The sequence below is a fragment of the Saccostrea echinata genome, unplaced genomic scaffold (assembly GCF_033153115.1).
Source record: "Saccostrea echinata isolate AGI-Se365-2 ecotype Australia unplaced genomic scaffold, CSIRO_AGI_Sech_v1 ptg000054l, whole genome shotgun sequence".
Classification (NCBI taxonomy): Eukaryota; Metazoa; Mollusca; class Bivalvia; order Ostreida; family Ostreidae; genus Saccostrea; species Saccostrea echinata.
Window position 1 is genome coordinate 47,233,108 of NW_026889803.1, and position 19,382 is coordinate 47,252,489.

The 19,382-nt window shown below is 32.6% G+C and overlaps 1 protein-coding gene across 1 annotated transcript in view; it reads right to left on the reverse strand.

Moving 5' to 3' along the window:
- Positions 1-11,453: 11,453 nt before the first annotated feature.
- Positions 11,454-19,382, reverse strand: part of LOC133172576 (protein unc-93 homolog A-like) — a 31,392-nt gene continuing 23,463 nt past the window's right edge. Inside the window, exons 2-4 of the mRNA XM_061307497.1 lie at positions 15,574-16,664; positions 12,495-12,765; positions 11,454-12,122 (exon numbers count right to left, since the gene is read on the reverse strand). Coding sequence (XP_061163481.1) covers positions 11,893-12,122; positions 12,495-12,765; positions 15,574-16,650 — 1,578 coding nt within the window. The 5' untranslated portion in view covers positions 16,651-16,664 and the 3' untranslated portion in view covers positions 11,454-11,892. The remainder of the gene's footprint in view (positions 12,123-12,494; positions 12,766-15,573; positions 16,665-19,382) is intronic.

Genomic DNA, 19,382 nt, shown 5'->3' on the forward strand with positions numbered 1-19,382 from the left:
GACTATGTAGAAATACTTATCAATTCTTGCCTTTTATCTTTGGATTTAAAGATAAATATAATATCATAATAACTTATATATGAAGCAAATTTTTTCCAAAAACTTATACATGAGAAAAAAAAACAACACTTGTTGTCGATATTTTGATATATTGACTACGTATTGTTGATTAACAATAGTTACTTTCATTTTACTAGAAAAAGACGTTAATGGTAACCTAACAAGAAAGCTTAATGCTAACGTAATGACTTCAAGTTTTCTATCGTCTACTTCCCTTTTTTTATATAGCAATATACCCTAATCACTTGCATATGAAGTTTGTATCTATCTCCCAGGTGATTCGATACGCAATAGCATGTTCTACGTACGAACAATTTTTAAAACGAAGCAAACTTATTGACAAACAAGTCGATGAAACAACGATATCAACAGTCTCGTTTGAAGTCAACATTTTGCAGGTTCTATGGTCGATACAATGACCTTATCAGGATATACAATCTATTATTATATCGAATGCTGACTGACGTTTTTCAGACCAATTGTTAGCCCATATTTTTACATATTGAATTGTCTACGGATTTTTCCAACTGAATTGTTCACGGATTTTTTCCGTTTGCCTGATCATGACATGGAGCACACGGCTAGTGTGACCAGTCGATAGAGGATGCTTACTCCTCCATGACACCTGATCCCACCTCTGATGTTTTTGGAGGTTCGTTTGCTCTGCTACCGATTTGTTTTGTTTTAATGGACTTTTGAGCTTGATTATAATTCGTTATCTCCATATTTCATATGGAGCCTAACAACAGATAAAACATCACAAATAATTTTACACCTGTATATCTTCTGTGGAGGAAGAACATTCGAAATACATAGAAAAAAGGTACAAGTATGAAGGGGCTTTGTTTTACAGCTAACCATTACGTAGATAAAAGGTAGATGCAATTAAACTGCACCTCAAGTCTTGCATTAAGTACTGTTGTGAAGCAATTAATGATACAGGTACATGGAGGTGGTGTCTATTTGAACCTAAATACAAGAAGAAAGATGTTAGCTGACCTTTTTTGGAAAAAAAATATTTGCATTGCAATATATACTTTGATTTACTATAACAATTTGATACAAGACTTTGAATTATTATCAGACTTTGATACTATTCTTTGAATTGTTATATCACTTGTATACTATACTTTATTTACTATGACACTTGGATACTATACTTTGTTTAACTATTAAACTTTGATACATGTGTTACACTTTTATTTACCATTACACTTTGATGCTCTACTTTTATTTACTATGACACTTGGATACTATTCTTTGAATTTCTATGACACTTTGATATTATGCGTTGATTTGCTTTGACATTTTGATACTATGCTTTGATTTGATATGACACTAGATGAAATATGAAGATAACGAACAGTATTCAATTTCGAAAGTCCAATGAAATAGATACTATACCTTGACTTGCAATGACTTTGATACCATCTAATTTACAATGACACGTTGAAACTATGCTTTGATTTGTTTTGACACTTTGATGCTATGTTTTGATTCACTTTGACTATTCATTAATACTATGACACTTTGATACTATTCTTTTATTTGCTATACCACTTATACCATACCTCTATATACTATACTGTGTTTTAATTACTGTTATCTTCATATTTCTTCAAGAAAACAATTGCTGTGGCCTTCAATTCGATTATATTCGGATATATCGGCAACATTTTATCAATCACAAATAGTTTCTCTCATTCATATATCGAATCAATATATCCTAGTGAACTTGAAATAAACGTATATACAAAATACCGTTGGGTAGAATTTGTCTGACTTGGTTCATGTCATGTGTTAGGTTATTGCTTTTATATCAAATTTGGCTATAGAGTACTCCGTATAACTGATCACTACCTAGGGCTCACGGTGGGTGTGTCCAGTCAACAGAGGATGCTTACTCATCCTAGGCACCTGATACCACCTCTTGTGTTTCCAGAGTCCTTGTTTTTTTCCTTTCTTACGATTCATTTTGTTTATGGGATTTATGAGATTGATCACTTTTTCGTTATCTACATCTTCTACACAGTGAACTATTACTAACATTATTTAATTTGATTAAGTAAACTGTAGTAAACTTTAGACTACTAAAGTATTATTGTAAAGGACAGTAACTTCATCAATTTGCAAATAAAACAAGATCTGAATTCATATTTTCTTTTGATGAGATGATGTACTATAGCTATTAAAAATAAGTGTACCAGTTTTGTTTTTTATGCAGTATTAGGATAGAATATATACAGGTATTGAAAAAACACTCGAACAAAGGAAAACAACTATTACAAAATTGTGAGTTGGTGTCGGAGTTATCGCTCTTGTGTTTCTCAGCACTGAAAGCACTCAAACCATTGCAATTACGTTTTTGAACCGTTACATTACTTAAAGTATCAAAGTTCAAATGTCATATTCTGACGCCTTGAAAGTAAATCTTGTTCAGATTTAAACTAAAATCGCCTTGAACAAAAATAATACAAATAAGTTTATAAAATCAAGATTTGGGCATTCATTTGACTTTCAAACAATATACAATAACAAAGATTACAAGGTTTAAAGTAGGTATTCATTTTTAATTCTATGGTTATAAAGCAAGAGCATTTTCAAGCATCTCCCTCTCTGCCGATACAACCAAAAATATAACGAGACAATAATTTGTATAGCGTACTCAATGTATTCATGAAAGAAAACATTATTCATCATAGATTTGTCACACAATATATATGTATATATTTATATATCTGTCACAGACAGAATAAATTTGAATACTGAATTGAAAATTGTTCATTGTGTCCTTCTTTAACGACAGCAGGCTGGTCTGGTCGTCTCCACTCCTGACAGTAGTCTTATATTTTATTATTGTTTTGTCATCTTCACTCCTGACAGTAGTCATATTTTATTATTGCTTTGTCATCTTCACTCCTGACAGTAGTCATATTTTATTATTGCTTTATCATCTTCACTCCTGACAGTAGCCTTTTATGTTATTATTTTTTGGTCATCTTCACCCCTGACAGTAGCCTTTTATCTTATTATTGTCTGGTCATCTTCACTCCTGACAGTAGTCATATCTTATTGTTCTACAGTTTTCATAGTTTCAATGATTATCCATTATTAAATGTCTTTTTCTTCTGATTATTCATTTTTGAAATTCCATGGGAATAGTTTAAGAGTTTTATGACAATAAGAACCATACTGTGCAAGGTTTGGAAAATCAGAATAATCATGATACTCATTATATCATTATTAAAATGAAACAGTTTCAATTTAAGATTTAAAAAAGTCATTTAACGCTCATTTCCCCACCACGACTCCGTTATTTTCATTTTGAAGTAAAAGTCAGGTAAAGGTAAAATAGTTCCTCATTTGACATAAATTCAAATTAAAACTGATGATTAATACTAAATAAAGGCCATTTAATGATGGTTCAATACCTATTTATTTTAATTTTCTGTAGATACAGCGAGAACATGATCATGAGGTCGAAAATTAAAATGAATCCCTGAATTTTGATCATTTTAGCTCTACTGGTCAGAGACCAGAAGAGCTTATGCGGTAGTAAGGTGTCCGTCGTCCGTCCATCTGTCTGTCTGTCTGTCCGTTTGTAAACAATTTTTCAAAACGCTACTCCTCCTACAGTTTTGGTCTGATTTCAATATAACTTGGCACACAAGTAGACTACACTAAGATACATAATTCTGTGTATCGGTTTTTGATTTCAATGAACGGTATTGCCATTGTTACTAAAAATAGAAATTTCCGTGAAAAACTTTCAAAAGGCTACTCCTCCTACAGTTTTGATCCGATTTCAATATAACGTGACACACAAGTAGACTACACGAAGATACATAATTCTGTATATCAGTTTTTGATTTCAATGAATGGTGTTGTCATGGTTACTAAAAATAGAAATTTCTGTGAAATACATTCAAAACGCTACTCCTCCTACAGTTTTGATCTCTTTTCAATATAACTTGGCACACAAGTAGACTACACTAAGATACATAATTCTATATATCGGTTTTTGATTTCGATGAACGGTGTTGCCATGGTTACTAAAAATAGAGATTTCCTTGAAATACATTCAAAATGCTACTCCTCCAACAGTTTTGATCTCATTTCAATATAACGTGGCACACAAGTAGACTACACAAAGATACATAATTCTGTGTATCGGTTTTTGATTTTGATGAACGGTGTTGTCATGGTTACTAAAAATAGAGATTTACTTGAAATACTTTCAAAATGTTACTCCTCCTACAGTTTTGGTCTGATTTTAGTATAACTTGACACACAAGTAGACTTCACTAAGATACATAATTCTCTGTACCAGTTTTGGATTTTGATGAACAGTGTTGCCATGGTAACTAAAAATTTTTTTTTGAAATTCTTTCAAAACGCTACTCCTCCTACATGTTTTGTCTGATTTCATTTTGACATGGCATACAAGTAGACTACACTGAGATACATAATTTCATTATTACTTTTGATTTTGTGGATGATGTTGCCATGGTTACTTAAATCGAAATTTCGGTAAAATTATTTTAAAAGGCTACTTCTCCTACAGTTTTATTCTGATTGCAATAAATCTTGCCACAAAAACAGTCTAAACCAAGGATCATTATTCTATTTATTGCTGTTGCAAAGTTTCAAGTCCAAGTGCTACTTTTATCTTCCTTTATAAGTACAACCAGTAGAGCTACAGTCTTATCAGAGACTTCTGGTTTTTCATTTAATTCGCTTAATTCTGAAGCAATTAAATGTACATTGAAAATATGATTTTTTTTTGGAAAAAAAAAATGAAGACAATCGGATTCAAACATATGAACTTTCAATGTCTATGTGCACGGTTTTCTGAAATCAATGCTCATTTTGATTTAGGCAAAACCATGCATACATTTAAATGATTGATGATTGAGTGCCAAAATGGGTCCAATGTTATTTCCCCATTTCCATTCATGAGCTAAAAGCAACTGACATGAATTACAGACAGGCTAGAAAATATCTTTTTTAATTATATGAACTTTTTTAAATTAGTTTAAATATTTGGGGAATAATTCGAAGGAAATATCATTTTCTGTTCAGTATCATGTGAATTCAGTACTTTTTTCTGCTTGTTCTGCTAGACACGTTATTACTGGTGACGTAGATATAGTTTATAATGAGGAGCTTAGATCACTAATTTTAAAAGGTCCTAAATATAGGGAACCTCGATCCTTCAACTGGCATCGAAATTTCATAAATATTATGGATTTTGTAGAGGATTACGCCAGGCGATGGGCCAGGCATGAAAAAGAAGACCTTGACACTTTGTCAGAATGGATTAAATGTACCAGATGTATGTTAAAATCGCGCATTAAAAGATTGAGCGGCAATATGAGAACCATCTATCCTTCTGTATTCAATAATCCAGAAGTGAAAAAAAGAATTAGATAGATTACATGATCAGTACGTACTGGTCCCTGCTGACAAAGCAGCTAACAACATTGTCTTTGTTTGTAAGGCTCATTATATTAAATGTATTTTAGAGGAACTTAGATATAATTCTAAAAGTGGTAATCCAACTTATACTCATAGTTCCCTTTCTAAGGAAGAAATTCATTAAAATCATATATCAGTTTTGAATAGTTTTAATATTCCAAACAACCAAAATGAATTTGAATTACCATATCTATATTGGATTCCGAAACTTCATAAAAATCTCTTTGATTGTAATGAAATATATGGAGATAACGAACAGTATTCAAGCTCAAAAGTCTATTGTTAGGCCATTATTTACACACTGAAACAAGAATATCGTTTGAGAGTCTCGTTTAAAGTAATCATTTCGTAAGTTCTATGGTCGATACAATGACCTTGTCAGCAAATACAATTTATCATTGAGTCAAATGCTGACTGACGTTTTTCATACTAATTGTTAGGCCATTATTTACACACTGAATTGTCGACGGATTTTTCCGTTATTTCCCGATCATGACATGGAGCACACGACGGGTGTGACCGGTCGGCAGGGGATGCTCACTCCTCCATGGCACCTGATCCCACCTCCGATGTTTTGGGGGTCCGTGTTTGCTCTGCTCCTATTTTGTATTGTTAAATGGACTTTTGAGCTTGAATACTGTTCGTCATCTCCATATATTTTATTTAATTCATTATTTCTTTAAATATAATGCTATTTCCATGCTATATGGTTATTTGCAGTGGTGTTAAACATAGTTAATTTCTGTCAGGGTGGTGCAGTTTAATACATAGTGAATTTCATCTTCAATTTCATATAAATTACATTTTTACATGATCTGGTTTCTCTTGCTTTGTTTCCACAGTTAGAAAGTAATTATAACAGGTACGGAATCTGCAAGAGATAATGGATTTTTTCTGGACGGGTATTTTTTCCCGAATTTGAGTTCATCTTCGTGCACTTTATTTTGAAGGTTTAAAGTTAACTTTGTTTAAAAAATCAAATAACAATTGGATGAAAGGTTTGATTTGATCAAATATTTGAAAGTTTGCAAATTTTAAGAATATTTGAGATATCATTGACCATAGCAATCTTTTTTCATGTTTTGGTTTGCAGTGGTTCCTTATTTTAACAGCAGATTTGTTATTTTTGTTTCTTTTACGCGTCCCAATAGGTAATGATATGTATTTGTTTGTGCATGAAGTGTTTACCAAGTACACTATACAGTCGAGATTAGATTGTTTTTACTTCAGGAAGAGTTTGAAAATTAGAGATGCATTTTTTCTATAATTGCATTCTTCCATAATCTCCTTGCTTACATCCAAACAACAATAAAATTAAAGCGTTTTATCAAACAAACATGATATAAACAACGACTTTGCTTTAAAAATCCATTTATTTCATTATTTGTTTTATCCATTTGCTTTGACTTGTTTTCAGATCAGGAAGATATAATTTTTACTGCAAGGGATAATTATTTTATATTATGTAGTTGCACTTTCTTTCATTTATTTAGCGATGAATGTAATGAATTTCATGCAGGTACTTTTTTGGCTAACAGAAAATTTTGACATGATATTAATAGCAGCTACTTGTAGTACAGCTGTTGTAAGATAATATTTGAACATATTTTATCGAGAACATAACCCTTCCTCAAAGATTCGTCGTATTGTAAACTTTTATATCATAAAATGAATTCTGTTCAGGGACAGTATCAATGTGAACACTGATTAATTAACTCTTGTTTCCCTTTTTAGCGACAGCAGTCTGGTCTGGACATCTTCACTCGTGACAGGAGTCTGATATGTTCTTAAAGTATGATCATCTTCACTCGATGCAGGCTTTTATTTGTTTTACAATTACAATTTGAGGATTCTAAGGATTTATGAGATCGATCACTGTTCGTTATTGCAATCTTTTTCATACACACGGAGGTCATATGAGGTGAGAGATTTGAAAGAATTTCTGAATACAGATGATTTTTCGAGAAATATGAAAGAACGGATAGCAACCATGCTCAAAAGTCCAAGTAAAAATTACATATTGAGAGCAGATTAATCATAGAGCCCTGAAACCTTCAGATGTAGAATCAGCTGCCATGGAGGAGTAAGCACCCCTTGTCGAAAAGTCACACTCGCCCTTCGTCTTGATTGGGTAAAGGGATAAATTCAGTATGGAAAAATGGCCTTACAACTTCAGTCAACATTGATCCTAACGACAGGTTGCAGTAGCAAACAAGGTCATTGAATCGACCATATACTTTGCGAAATGTTGTCTTTAAACGAGATCTTGATACTCTTGTAACATCAACTTATTTGTCAGTAGTTCACTACTGACAAATTCACTAATTTTACTTCTTAGTTTGAAATCATTGTCTTTCTTTTGTGAAACATCCAAGAATGAAGCAGATATGTCATTCTCTGTGTGTCATTTATATCAAGTTCGCAGCTCATATCCAATCAAATTATAAATAAAAAAGAATATCATTAATTGAATAAACGTAATCGATATTATAAATGTCAAAGTGAAGGCAATAGCAAGGGACTTTCTTTTCATGGAGAAGTTTTTGAATATACTCTGCTTTTGGAAGATGTGGCCTCCAAAGACTACATAGGTATTGTAAATGAGAAACTCAAGCATTTTTTAATCTCATCTTCAGAGTCTTGGATGTAAAAATCGGAATGATTTGTAATAAAGTAAATTTGAGGATAACCAATCACAAACTATTACTCTACAAACTATTACATTACAAAGTCTCTGTTCCATTTTTATGACGAAACAGTCGTCTATGATATCAAAAAGCTTGGTCTTTAATTTATCGTGAGGATTGGTTGTACAAAGTGTTTTGATGCTAATGATTCGCTCCGAATTCTGATGCAATTAAAATGTAAATTAAAAATATGTTATAAAAAAAAATAAATAAAAAGAGGATACTTTGTATTGACACAATTCATGACCTTTTGGGGCCTGGTGTGCATGATGTCTCCTGAAATCAATGTTCATTTTGATATGCCTATAATCAAAACAACGCATACAATTAAATGATTATAAAAGTTTTAGGTCAACAATGAAAGTTCCAAAACAAGTTCCTGTGTTTATTGTATTTTTCTATCAAGAAAAGATCTCAATATACATTTGACATATTTCAAAAGCGTAAGATGAGCTGAAAGTAAAGAACAATGAAGTACGGATGAGCTACCAAATTTCTTCATTATTAATTTATTTGTTCATTTTAATAGTGTAAAATCACGATTACTATAATTTCCACACAGAACCTTGATTGATGTCGTTTATTATTTTTTTTAAATCTGTTTACGTTTACAATAATATTATGATAAAATTTTATTGAAAAATATTTCGTTAATGAAATAAATTCGTTATCAATTTCAGATTTTCCATAACTTTTGTTTTTCAAAAGTCGTACCATTATAGGTATTTTATTATATTTTAGGAATGACTATTAATAACTCAAAAGATATACAGATTGTCCTAATTTCTGTTTAGTACTTTGTGAAGATCGCAATATAAAGTACTCTGTATCTTCTGAACACTGAATTTATCAATCTCATCACCATTTTACAATTGTGCACAGAGAGTATAGTATCTAATAACGTATATATTTATATCTAATTTGATAAAGTCAAAGTTCAGCTCTTGTTTAAAAAAAAGCGTAAGATGAGCTGAAAGTAAAGAACAATGAAGTACGGATGAGCTACCAAATTTCTTCATTATTAATTTATTTGTTCATTTTAATAGTGTAAAATCACGATTACTATAATTTCCACACAGAACCTTGATTGATGTCGTTTATTATTTTTTTTAAATCTGTTTACGTTTACAATAATATTATGATAAAATTTTATTGAAAAATATTTCGTTAATGAAATAAATTCGTTATCAATTTCAGATTTTCCATAACTTTTGTTTTTCAAAAGTCGTACCATTATAGGTATTTTATTATATTTTAGGAATGACTATTAATAACTCAAAAGATATACAGATTGTCCTAATTTCTGTTTAGTACTTTGTGAAGATCGCAATATAAAGTACTCTGTATCTTCTGAACACTGAATTTATCAATCTCATCACCATTTTACAATTGTGCACAGAGAGTATAGTATCTAATAACGTATATATTTATATCTAATTTGATAAAGTCAAAGTTCAGCTCTTGTTTAAATTAATTGATCAAGTAAAAGTTAGATGAAAGGCTTGACTCCGCCGAATATTTGACAGTCTGCAAATGGCAAAAGTAGTGCAACATCTTTAATCTGAGGCAATCGTTGGTGCGTTTTGATGTACAGAGTTACTTAATTTCAATAGTAGATTTGCGCTATTTTGTTTCTTTCTTTTTCCAGTTTCAATTTACACCAATGTTAAAAGATACACAGGTCTTAAGATGTGCTCTCTATGATATTAAATGCTTTGTTCGAAAATTCCCTATCCTTCTTCTTTCAGAATTCAGAAGTGACTTAAGAATTATACAGATTTTCATACTGAATTGTCTACGGATTTTTCGTTTGCCTGATCTTGACAAGGAGCACACAGCAGGTGTGACCGGTCAACAGTGGATGCTCACACATCCATGGCACCTGTTCCCACCCCTGATGTTTTTAGAGGTCTTTGTTTTCTCTGCACCCAATCTGAATTGTTTCAACGGACTTCTGAATTTAATAACTGTTCGTTATTCTGTCTTAATATTTCATTACATGATCGTTGTACTGGTTCAAGCTGGCGAGCACGTTACAACATAGTGTATGTTTGTAAGGATTTATATAACAAGTGCATTTTAGAGGAACTTGAAATTTAATTTTACAGTGTTAATCCAACTTATACTCATGGTTCCATTTCTAAGAAATAGTTCTTCAAAATCATAAGTCACTTTGAAATATTTCTCTTATTTCCAACAACCAGGTTGACTTTTTATGACCTAACCTATGCTGGATTCAAAAACATAAAAATCCTTTCACGCAAAGATACATAGCGGAATCTATTTAATGATTTTTCAAGCCTCTTTCTTTACTCTTCACGAAAATATCAAGGATCGTGAAGTAGTAACTTCAGCAGTAATGTGCAACAACAACAAATTCGAAAAGTTATGTTATTCAAATATGGATAAAGAATATAAAGAATTTTTAGAAAAATTTTTCACAAAATTTTGCCTAAATCAATAGCATCAGAATTTGATTTTCAACACTTTTCACTACCATTCCTTACGTTAAAAACCAGGTTTTTGACAAATGTTTTCTTTAAAAATATAAATGGAAATGTTTATGTCGTGCGGTTGGTCATCCACATCTACAAACTTCCTTTGTTAAAAAATCACTCTGATTCTACGCAGAAGTATTCTGAAATTGATACTTTGAGTTCCTGAGTTCCTTAATAGCAATATCTATGAAGTCTTTGGAGACCAGGTCTTCCAACAGTCTGTTGAAATTCCCATGGAAACTAATTGTGCTCCTTTATTAGCTGACCGACAATATTTCTTGGAACAGTGTTTGCTGTGCTTTCAATTTGTGTTGTTTAATTGGAAATTTGAGCGTTTACTGTTCGTTATCTTTACATTTGATCCAGACAGCAATAATGGCTAGACAATTTTATCAATTAAATCTTATGTCATGAATAAGATACATGTACCCTTTCGTAATTTTGCTAATATAAGATATTGAAAAAAATGATATGTAAATATTCACTTTAAGACACCACTAGTGTAATGATGTGGTTTATTTTTGTCAGATATATGTCATACTTTCGCATATTATTAAAATATATTTTTTAAAAGAAGCTACTAAAAATCAATGGCAACATTTTATACTACAAATATTATTTTCACAACAAGAATATTCTTAAAAATATGACATATTTATTCTGGTCTTACAATTTAATATAATTAAAGCTATTGTTTTTCTTTTGTGTCCGATGTAAAAACTAGAGAAACCAAGTTTTATTAAATTTATTTCGAAACCAGCGAGGAAATAAAATATTTTGATATACCTATGCATCACAGAAAACAAACAATATGAATATTGAAAAGTAAAACATGTAATTATTAAAAGCCTATAATAAAATATGTCCACCTTACCCGGTAAGGTTGTAAAATAAACTCTCTTACAGAAGGTTGTAATCGTTATTTATTATGATTTTACTGCTTAACATGTACCTACATTGACATTTGGTCCCATTTTTCTCGAAATATTCATCCTAGATGAAGAAAAAGAGAAGCAGAGCACGTTTTGTTCGTCACATACCTTTATGTGTAATGCATGCACATAAAATCTATTTCTAACATGATGTAAGAGAAATTACAGGAATATTTTATCATCGCCATAGATTTCTTTACATAGGTAACAACAAGTACCTATAGCTACTGAGAGACCTCACAGAGCCACTATATCTCTGATGTGCTGACTCTGCAGCTGTACCTTCATTTCTATAACGCAATACATGAACAATGCTACTACTAAGACACCCGCCAACACGATCACTTTGGTTTGAACGCAGAGGAAGTAGCTGTATCCAAAAGCTATTGCGCACCCAGTGGCGTATAACATCCGGTAGCAGGAGAATGCAGCTTCCTGTTTGTCAATGAAGAGAACACCGAAAAGGGCTGAAAAACAAGAGAAATATGATTAATCACTACATTATAAGGGAAATATTTGAATTTATCTTCATTACAAATACAAATTAAGGCTACATATAATGGTGATCGCTTAACGATTAATATTAGGCTATGTTATGGTCTTCATCAAAGATGTTGTCGATTATTTCAGCCTTTAAAAATGTATCCTAGGGTATTGTATTTTCCAATATGATCTGTTTTAGAAAAGAAATAAAGTCTTGCATAACCGATTAAAGTCAGTAGATGATTCCCAATAAAAGGGAAATTAGCTGAAGATGCTCATTTCATAACTCAACGCCATTTTCCACGTCATTTAAACTTGAGTGATACAAGGCCTGTAGCCTTTCATGTTCTACATACTATATGTCTGAGTTTGCCAAATCGCGTCACAGAGGCCAAGACATCCAGCTACTACGAAGAAATTTGGGACGTCATCCAGTGTTGGTTTCCACAGCCACAGAACGATCAGAAGACCCACATTAAAGGTGGCACCAGCAGTGATGAAAGCAAACCTTTTGATATGGCGACTGGCACAAACTCCTATCAATATACAGCTCGTAGAGCTCACGGCGCCAAAACACATCATTACTGGTCCTATCTGGGACACACCCAATGTACAGGATATGTAAGCCTACAAAGTATATATTTTTAAAAACGTGTATAAATTTGATATATAGCTAATATCATTATGATTAATTTGTAATTCAGTACTATTTTTGTACTTAATGATATCAGATAGTAAAGCCAATCCGTACAAAAAAGACATTTTCATATCAAGATCAGCTGGGTGTTAATCTGTCTAGAACCTTGCCATTTTCTATTGGACTACATTACTTATCTAACTTATCCAGTAAAATTGCCAGGCGTGCTTTTTATGCAGGTTTTGAAAATACGCCTTGCCTGCAGAGAAAAAGATAATGTTTTATATTCACAAGTGCTTGGAAGTGACCCGGGCTGTTATGCCAATTATTCCGTTTTCCCATTTCTCAAGATGATGAAGTGGTAGTTGGAATTAGTTATTCTTACAGGTGTCAAGAATACTTCAACAACTAAGTCAGAACGTATCGGGAGGGTTTTGGCTGCATAATTGCCTCTACAAAACAGTCGTTTCCTTTTTACCGAGCACTGTGCAAATAGAACTTTGAGGATCTGATTTGAGAATGAACATCGATTCGCACTCGATAACTTCCGTTAGGGCCGGAAAAATCAATGCCATTTTGATTGATTTCTTTATTACACAATCTAGGCTCTTTGACTCCTGTTTTCTAATCCTTCACAAGCCGACATCTTCTTAGAAATTAAATAATGCTTAATATCCGTGCAACTCCGGTGATTAGATACGCGTGTAGCACCAATTACAGCTACTCTATGTCAAGAACTGGGTCAGAAAAGCAGTTTTTAATCAATATTGTGGTATTCACTAGAAACAACTATGTAGCTTAGCCCCAGAGAATCACCGATGGGGCGTTTTGATTAATGTCTTATCATTTCAGAAAAAAAAACGCCTTTTCAACTAGCGCGCAGCAGCTTTGATATTGACAATTAATAAATGTCGCATTTCCATATCGAAATGTTGTATCACTCCTCCGGCTTACAGTGACTGTATGAACTTGAAATTTCCAAGCTTTAATCCAGGAATTGTCGTTTGCCAACTCAGTAACAGGACGGTGCCATCTTAATTAATAAAGTTATTTAATTGCAAGCGTTCTATATACTAAGTAAGCTTCATTCTCCGTGTTACAAAAAGTATTGAGGTACATGTACAACATGTGCTTCATCATATATTGAAACATGTATATCATTTGTTTTAGAAAGAACAAGCATATTCTGAGTAAAAGCTAACTTGAAATTAAAATTAACAATCTGGATCATTCAAAGAAAAAGAATTCCCAAGGCCACCCTTTAATAACATCAAAGGGGGATTTTTATCGGATTCTGAGTGAAATAGATATATAATTCATCACTTTTCTCTTAATTTTGAAATATGATACGTGTAACTAACTGTTCTTAAATTCCCATGTGTGTAAATAAGAGATGTTGTTGTATTAAGTGAGCAAAATTGCAGTCAGTGTCAAGTCATACTTCTTCAGAATATGGTTGGTGTAATAAACGTTGCTCAAAATAGTAACAGTTGACATTTCAAAACTCCTATCTTTCAGGGGCCTTTAATTACTTTGTTGTACTCTATATACAGTTATAGATTTATTGTGATATACAACAAATGTGACTTAAGAAAGACATTGACTAAAAATCAAATATTTATAAAACTTAGATCATTAAGCATTTTAGTTGTATCGTGATCGTTCATTTTCAGTACATATGCTTTTAGTAAACTTTGGAATCGCCCAGTATATGTTAAAAAACTAGAAATGAAGTGTTTAACTTATTTTCCAAGAAATCATTACGACAGGTATGAAGTAATCTTTATATCAAACAAAACAAAGACTGCTAAGGACCGCTGAATGATTTCAATAATCCAGTGTCAATTTGTGTTAAGGTAACTTGCAGTGTGTATATGTCAAACTGCCTGTTCTGAGATGCGAGTGGATGGATTGTTAAAAAAATACTTCCTATTTTAATACATATGGATGTCATGACATTTCAGATGGTTTTAAGTATTTTATGTTTATATTTAAGAGTAGGCGTAATTAAAAACCATTATTTAATGATTTATAAACTTTACGTTTTTTTTTTTAAATTAGCTTTTTTGGACGTTGAAATCAATAAATTGTTTTAAAATCTTATCAAAAGGAACATGAGAATAGGACTACCCTTCCTCCTCTCTATATTCCTCATATAATTTAATCTCAATACATCTACAGTTTACTTGTGCTTATGAAGTATTATTCTATAAAATTCATACTCCGGTTTTTCATAATATAATCTGTAAAGTGTGCTATATGTATGCTTCCAATGGGACCTAAGTTCCCTTTCCTACACTTTCAAATGTTCATTAAGCAAAGAACCAAAACAAACAAACAAACAAACCAAAAAAGACAAACCAAGACAAACAAACAAACAAAAATCAGTCAAGAAACAAACACACAAACACACACCCTCACACATATCTCACACACACAAAGACCAAAGTAAAGAATATGCAATTGCATGTATTTACCTAATGTTGTGTAATATATGTTTTGTTCATTAGATATACATGTATTTCTTTCTCTTGTCATCACAGTATCCGCTAGCTCTAAATAGCCCACTGATATTTAAAATTTCAATTTAGTGACCAATTATTCAATCAATATCTACAGAATATGAAAATATTGGTAATTTTGTATATACTTCCAACAAAGAGCATAAAAATTTACAATTTTACAGGAAACGCCAATCATGAATAAATGTAAAGCTGCCTCTTTCGTAAAGCGTTGCAACGTACTTCTCAAAAATCATTACTTATTGTACAATTGGAGATGTTATAAGAAAAGCAGACCTGAGTAAAATCGCTGAACATGAATCCCTGCTCCAAACCGACAAAAACCACAATAAGTATAAGTAGTTGACATTTGGAATCCTTGAACATTTTCAGCGTAGATAAAAACATTTCTGATGACGTCAGCTCATCGTCATTATAATGGTGGTTTTTCTTTTTCCTTTTGTGCTGGTCAAATAGTGAGATTAGTATGACTATTCCCATCACTCCGCAACCCATGTAAATACTTAATAACATGATTTTTGTGTTATGGTCTATCGTTGTCATCAGATCCTCTAATAGATCGTCGTTTACGTCATCCTTCAGGCAATATCTAGAACCACAAGAGCGATTTGAATGGTTATGCGTGAAACCCTCGATTTCTGAACTATTTTTATTGATGACAAGTGTTGTAATAAGATTTCCCCAAATGTTGCTGGTTCGATATAGTCCACAAAAAATTCCCATGAATTTATTTATAACATGATCTTGATCCGGCATATGAGAATGCTCTGCATAGGCCAAAGCTATTGTGGTGATAGAGGTTGCTTGAGCGCTGAATAGTGGGCCTGCCAGCAGGCCAAGGAGAGCGCCCAGTGGAATGAGCATATAATGTTCGGGATGAAAGTTCCCGGCAAAATAACCCGTAAAGATTACAAATGTCACCACCATTGTCCATTTTGTGGTGAAACGTTGTATGATCCAAGGTGCAAAGAAACAGGAAATTATGGTACCTATATAAATGCTGGAGAGCGAAAACACACCGACACCACTCTTAATGTGAAGAGAACTTTGTAAACCTTGTAAGGATACAAAGGCAGTAAAAATAAACATGAAGGCCATTCCTAAAACTATCACATTCTTCAGCGCTTTTCCCTGACTCATTTCGCGCACAGTTCGGAGTGTTTCGGGGTCTTGGGGAAGTGTGTGGTAATTAGAAAGGGTATAGGAATGTATGGTACTTCGTCGTCGACTCTTGTCGAAGTCTGGTAGGGAGACCAAAAGGTTCGCATTGATGTGTTGTTGCGACGGGGCCTTCAGGGAAGCCATTAGCAGCTTTTCCCGGCATACCTCGATACTTGACATCCCCGTGGCCATCTTACCTACCAAGACTGTAAAGTAAAAAGAAAAAGAATTTCAAGAATTGTTCATCTGAAAAATTGTATACTATTTTTATGGAATATAAGAATTAAATACCGTATAGCAGATTTTTAGCGGGTGTGAAATCTAGAGTTTTCCCTGCTCACAAGTATTCTATTAATTTTTTATAACTTTATTAGGTAGACATGGAGTTCAGACATTGCAAAGGGAAGGACTTGTAGTTATTTTTCCAGACTATTTTCCCTTACGTTTTACTTTGAATCCCATTTACGCAAGTTTAAGTAAAACCAAGGATAAGGAATCACTGTCTAGTTTGTTGGGTATAATTATCATTGATTCCCTATATCTACATAATAGATATGAATAAACAAAAATGCTAATAGATATGAAATACACGAAGTATTCTCTGTTAATTTCCATAGTCCCCTCCCACTGATGTCAGACACAACAGCCGCGGGAAATTGAAATGCATATTAGGCACTTGACCTATCACTTGGAGAAATTCACATTCAGTCGTATTTATCGAGAAATCAATACACTTAACTTTCAAAGTGTTATCACAGAGAAAACAGTTGGAAATGCAAATAAATAATGTTTAACAAGACTGATCAAGCTTATACACAGTAAAACTCGGTTATAGCGAAGTTCTGGGGACCTGAGAATTTACTTCGCTATATCCGTAATTCGTTATATCCGTATAACAAATTCGTCAAAGTATGTAGCGACTTCACAATATAGATTTTTTTTCCTTGAAGTATGACTACCAAATGTTTTTAGGGAAGTATAAAATATAAAATTTAAATTATCTTGGAGTTCAAAAATTTTCGGATGAATAGTGTTCTAAATATATATACTTACAAAGTAAATGTCAGTTCAATATTTAAAAAAAAACTAAATTCTTTACAAATTCACTATAAAAGATGTAAATTTCGTTATTTTTAACTTCTAGGGAACACAGAATCAGTTCGCTATAACCGTAAATTCATTGTATGCAAGTTCGTTATATCTGTAATATTTTACAAGGAATTGTTGAGAATTTCGCCGGGGATTGCAAAAATCTTTGCTATATCCGTAAATTCGTTATATCCGTGTTCGTACTAAACGAGTTTTACTGTATTTCTTGTCCTCTGTACATATATACTCAAGGGTGCAAATTTAGCGATTAAATTTGAGCGTTCTACAACCAAATCGTTTAAATAAGCAGATATTAGTATCCGCACCTCAAAAATCCCGGTATACGGTTTGGCCTGGATAAAAAAAAACAAGAAAAAAAAAAAAGAAATTGTTTTCACAGTCTTGAAGTTTGCTTTCTTCTATTCAGTTCGTGATATATAATTCCAAACTGTCAACCCTCAATTAACTAAAAATTGTGTAAAAACTAAAGCCTATATGCTATACAGAAAAGTAAATAAGAAACATATTCTGTTAGTGCACCATGCGTAGTGTGCAATATGGAGCAATGTCGTCTCGAAATGATTTCAACTTCTTTTAGCATGACATTGTCTGTACTTCTGCGACCCTGGATGAACATGTTCTCCACTTTATGCCTGAGTTAACTGCTAGTCTTATTAGAGAATTATGTTATTCAGAATCTGTTAAAAACGTTGTGCAATGTTTTCAGTCGTATCAGGAAACAGCTAGTAAATAGCTGGAAAGAATTATCAAGAATCTTTAATTAAAGTTTCATGACAGATATATTTACAGCTGTATGAGGTCGAGAAAAAGAAATGAAACTCATATTGATTTTTCTTATCATGGTATATCTTTCATTATTTTTATATCTATTTAAAAACGACATGCAACAGAAACAACTAAAGTTGTTACAGATACTGCGCATGAATACAATAAATTGTAAATAGATCATTTAAAGGACAAAATGCCCTGTTTAACTGATTTTATGTTTTGTGTGATGATACGTCATAAGGAAGGCCTACATTCAAGCATGAGGTTCAAGTCACAGACGGATGAAAATCAAACGTCTCTTTCAATGAATCTGTTCGGGAGAAATTTGCATTTCTTCTGCACGCACTTGAATTGATTGAAAAAGTCTTTCAAATTCAATTTCATTGATAATCTTTATTTTCAAAGCGCGTTCAAATGGAAGTTGTAAAATCATTACTGCTTACGAGGATCAAAACTAGTTTAAATATTGTACTTTCAAAGTGGAAAAGTTTCATGCAAAATACATTTTTGGTGAATTACCGGTAATCACCAATATACTTTTACCCTATGAGACACGGTCAAAGAAGCTTTCCTTTTCAAAGAAAAGGACGGATAGGGTTCATGTTAAAGTGAGGTCCTAAATACTTGACATAATACAGGACTTAAACCTTAAGATGGTATTTTCATAGATAGTCTAGACTTTGGGAGTTGCCGAGAAACAACGAGATGGCGTACAGGGGGTATTTGAAGAGTACTGAACATTGTTAATAAAATGTTCAATTTGTTTGTTTCACTGTCCCTTCGAGAACTTTTCACTTTAACATATTGAGACGCCACCATTTTACGGTGGAGGGCTGCAAAATTTAGACCTACGACCTTTGAGCAGAAAGGAATCTTTTTTGTGCCAGCACCTACTGAGACAAGGGGCCTCGGTTTATACGGTCTCATCCGGAGAATCGGTCTCCGTGTCACGAAGTGGATAAAATATTAATATAAGTATTTAATGCTGAAGATTTTGATATCATTGAAAACAAAATATACGTGTAATCTTCATATCTTTTATGTTA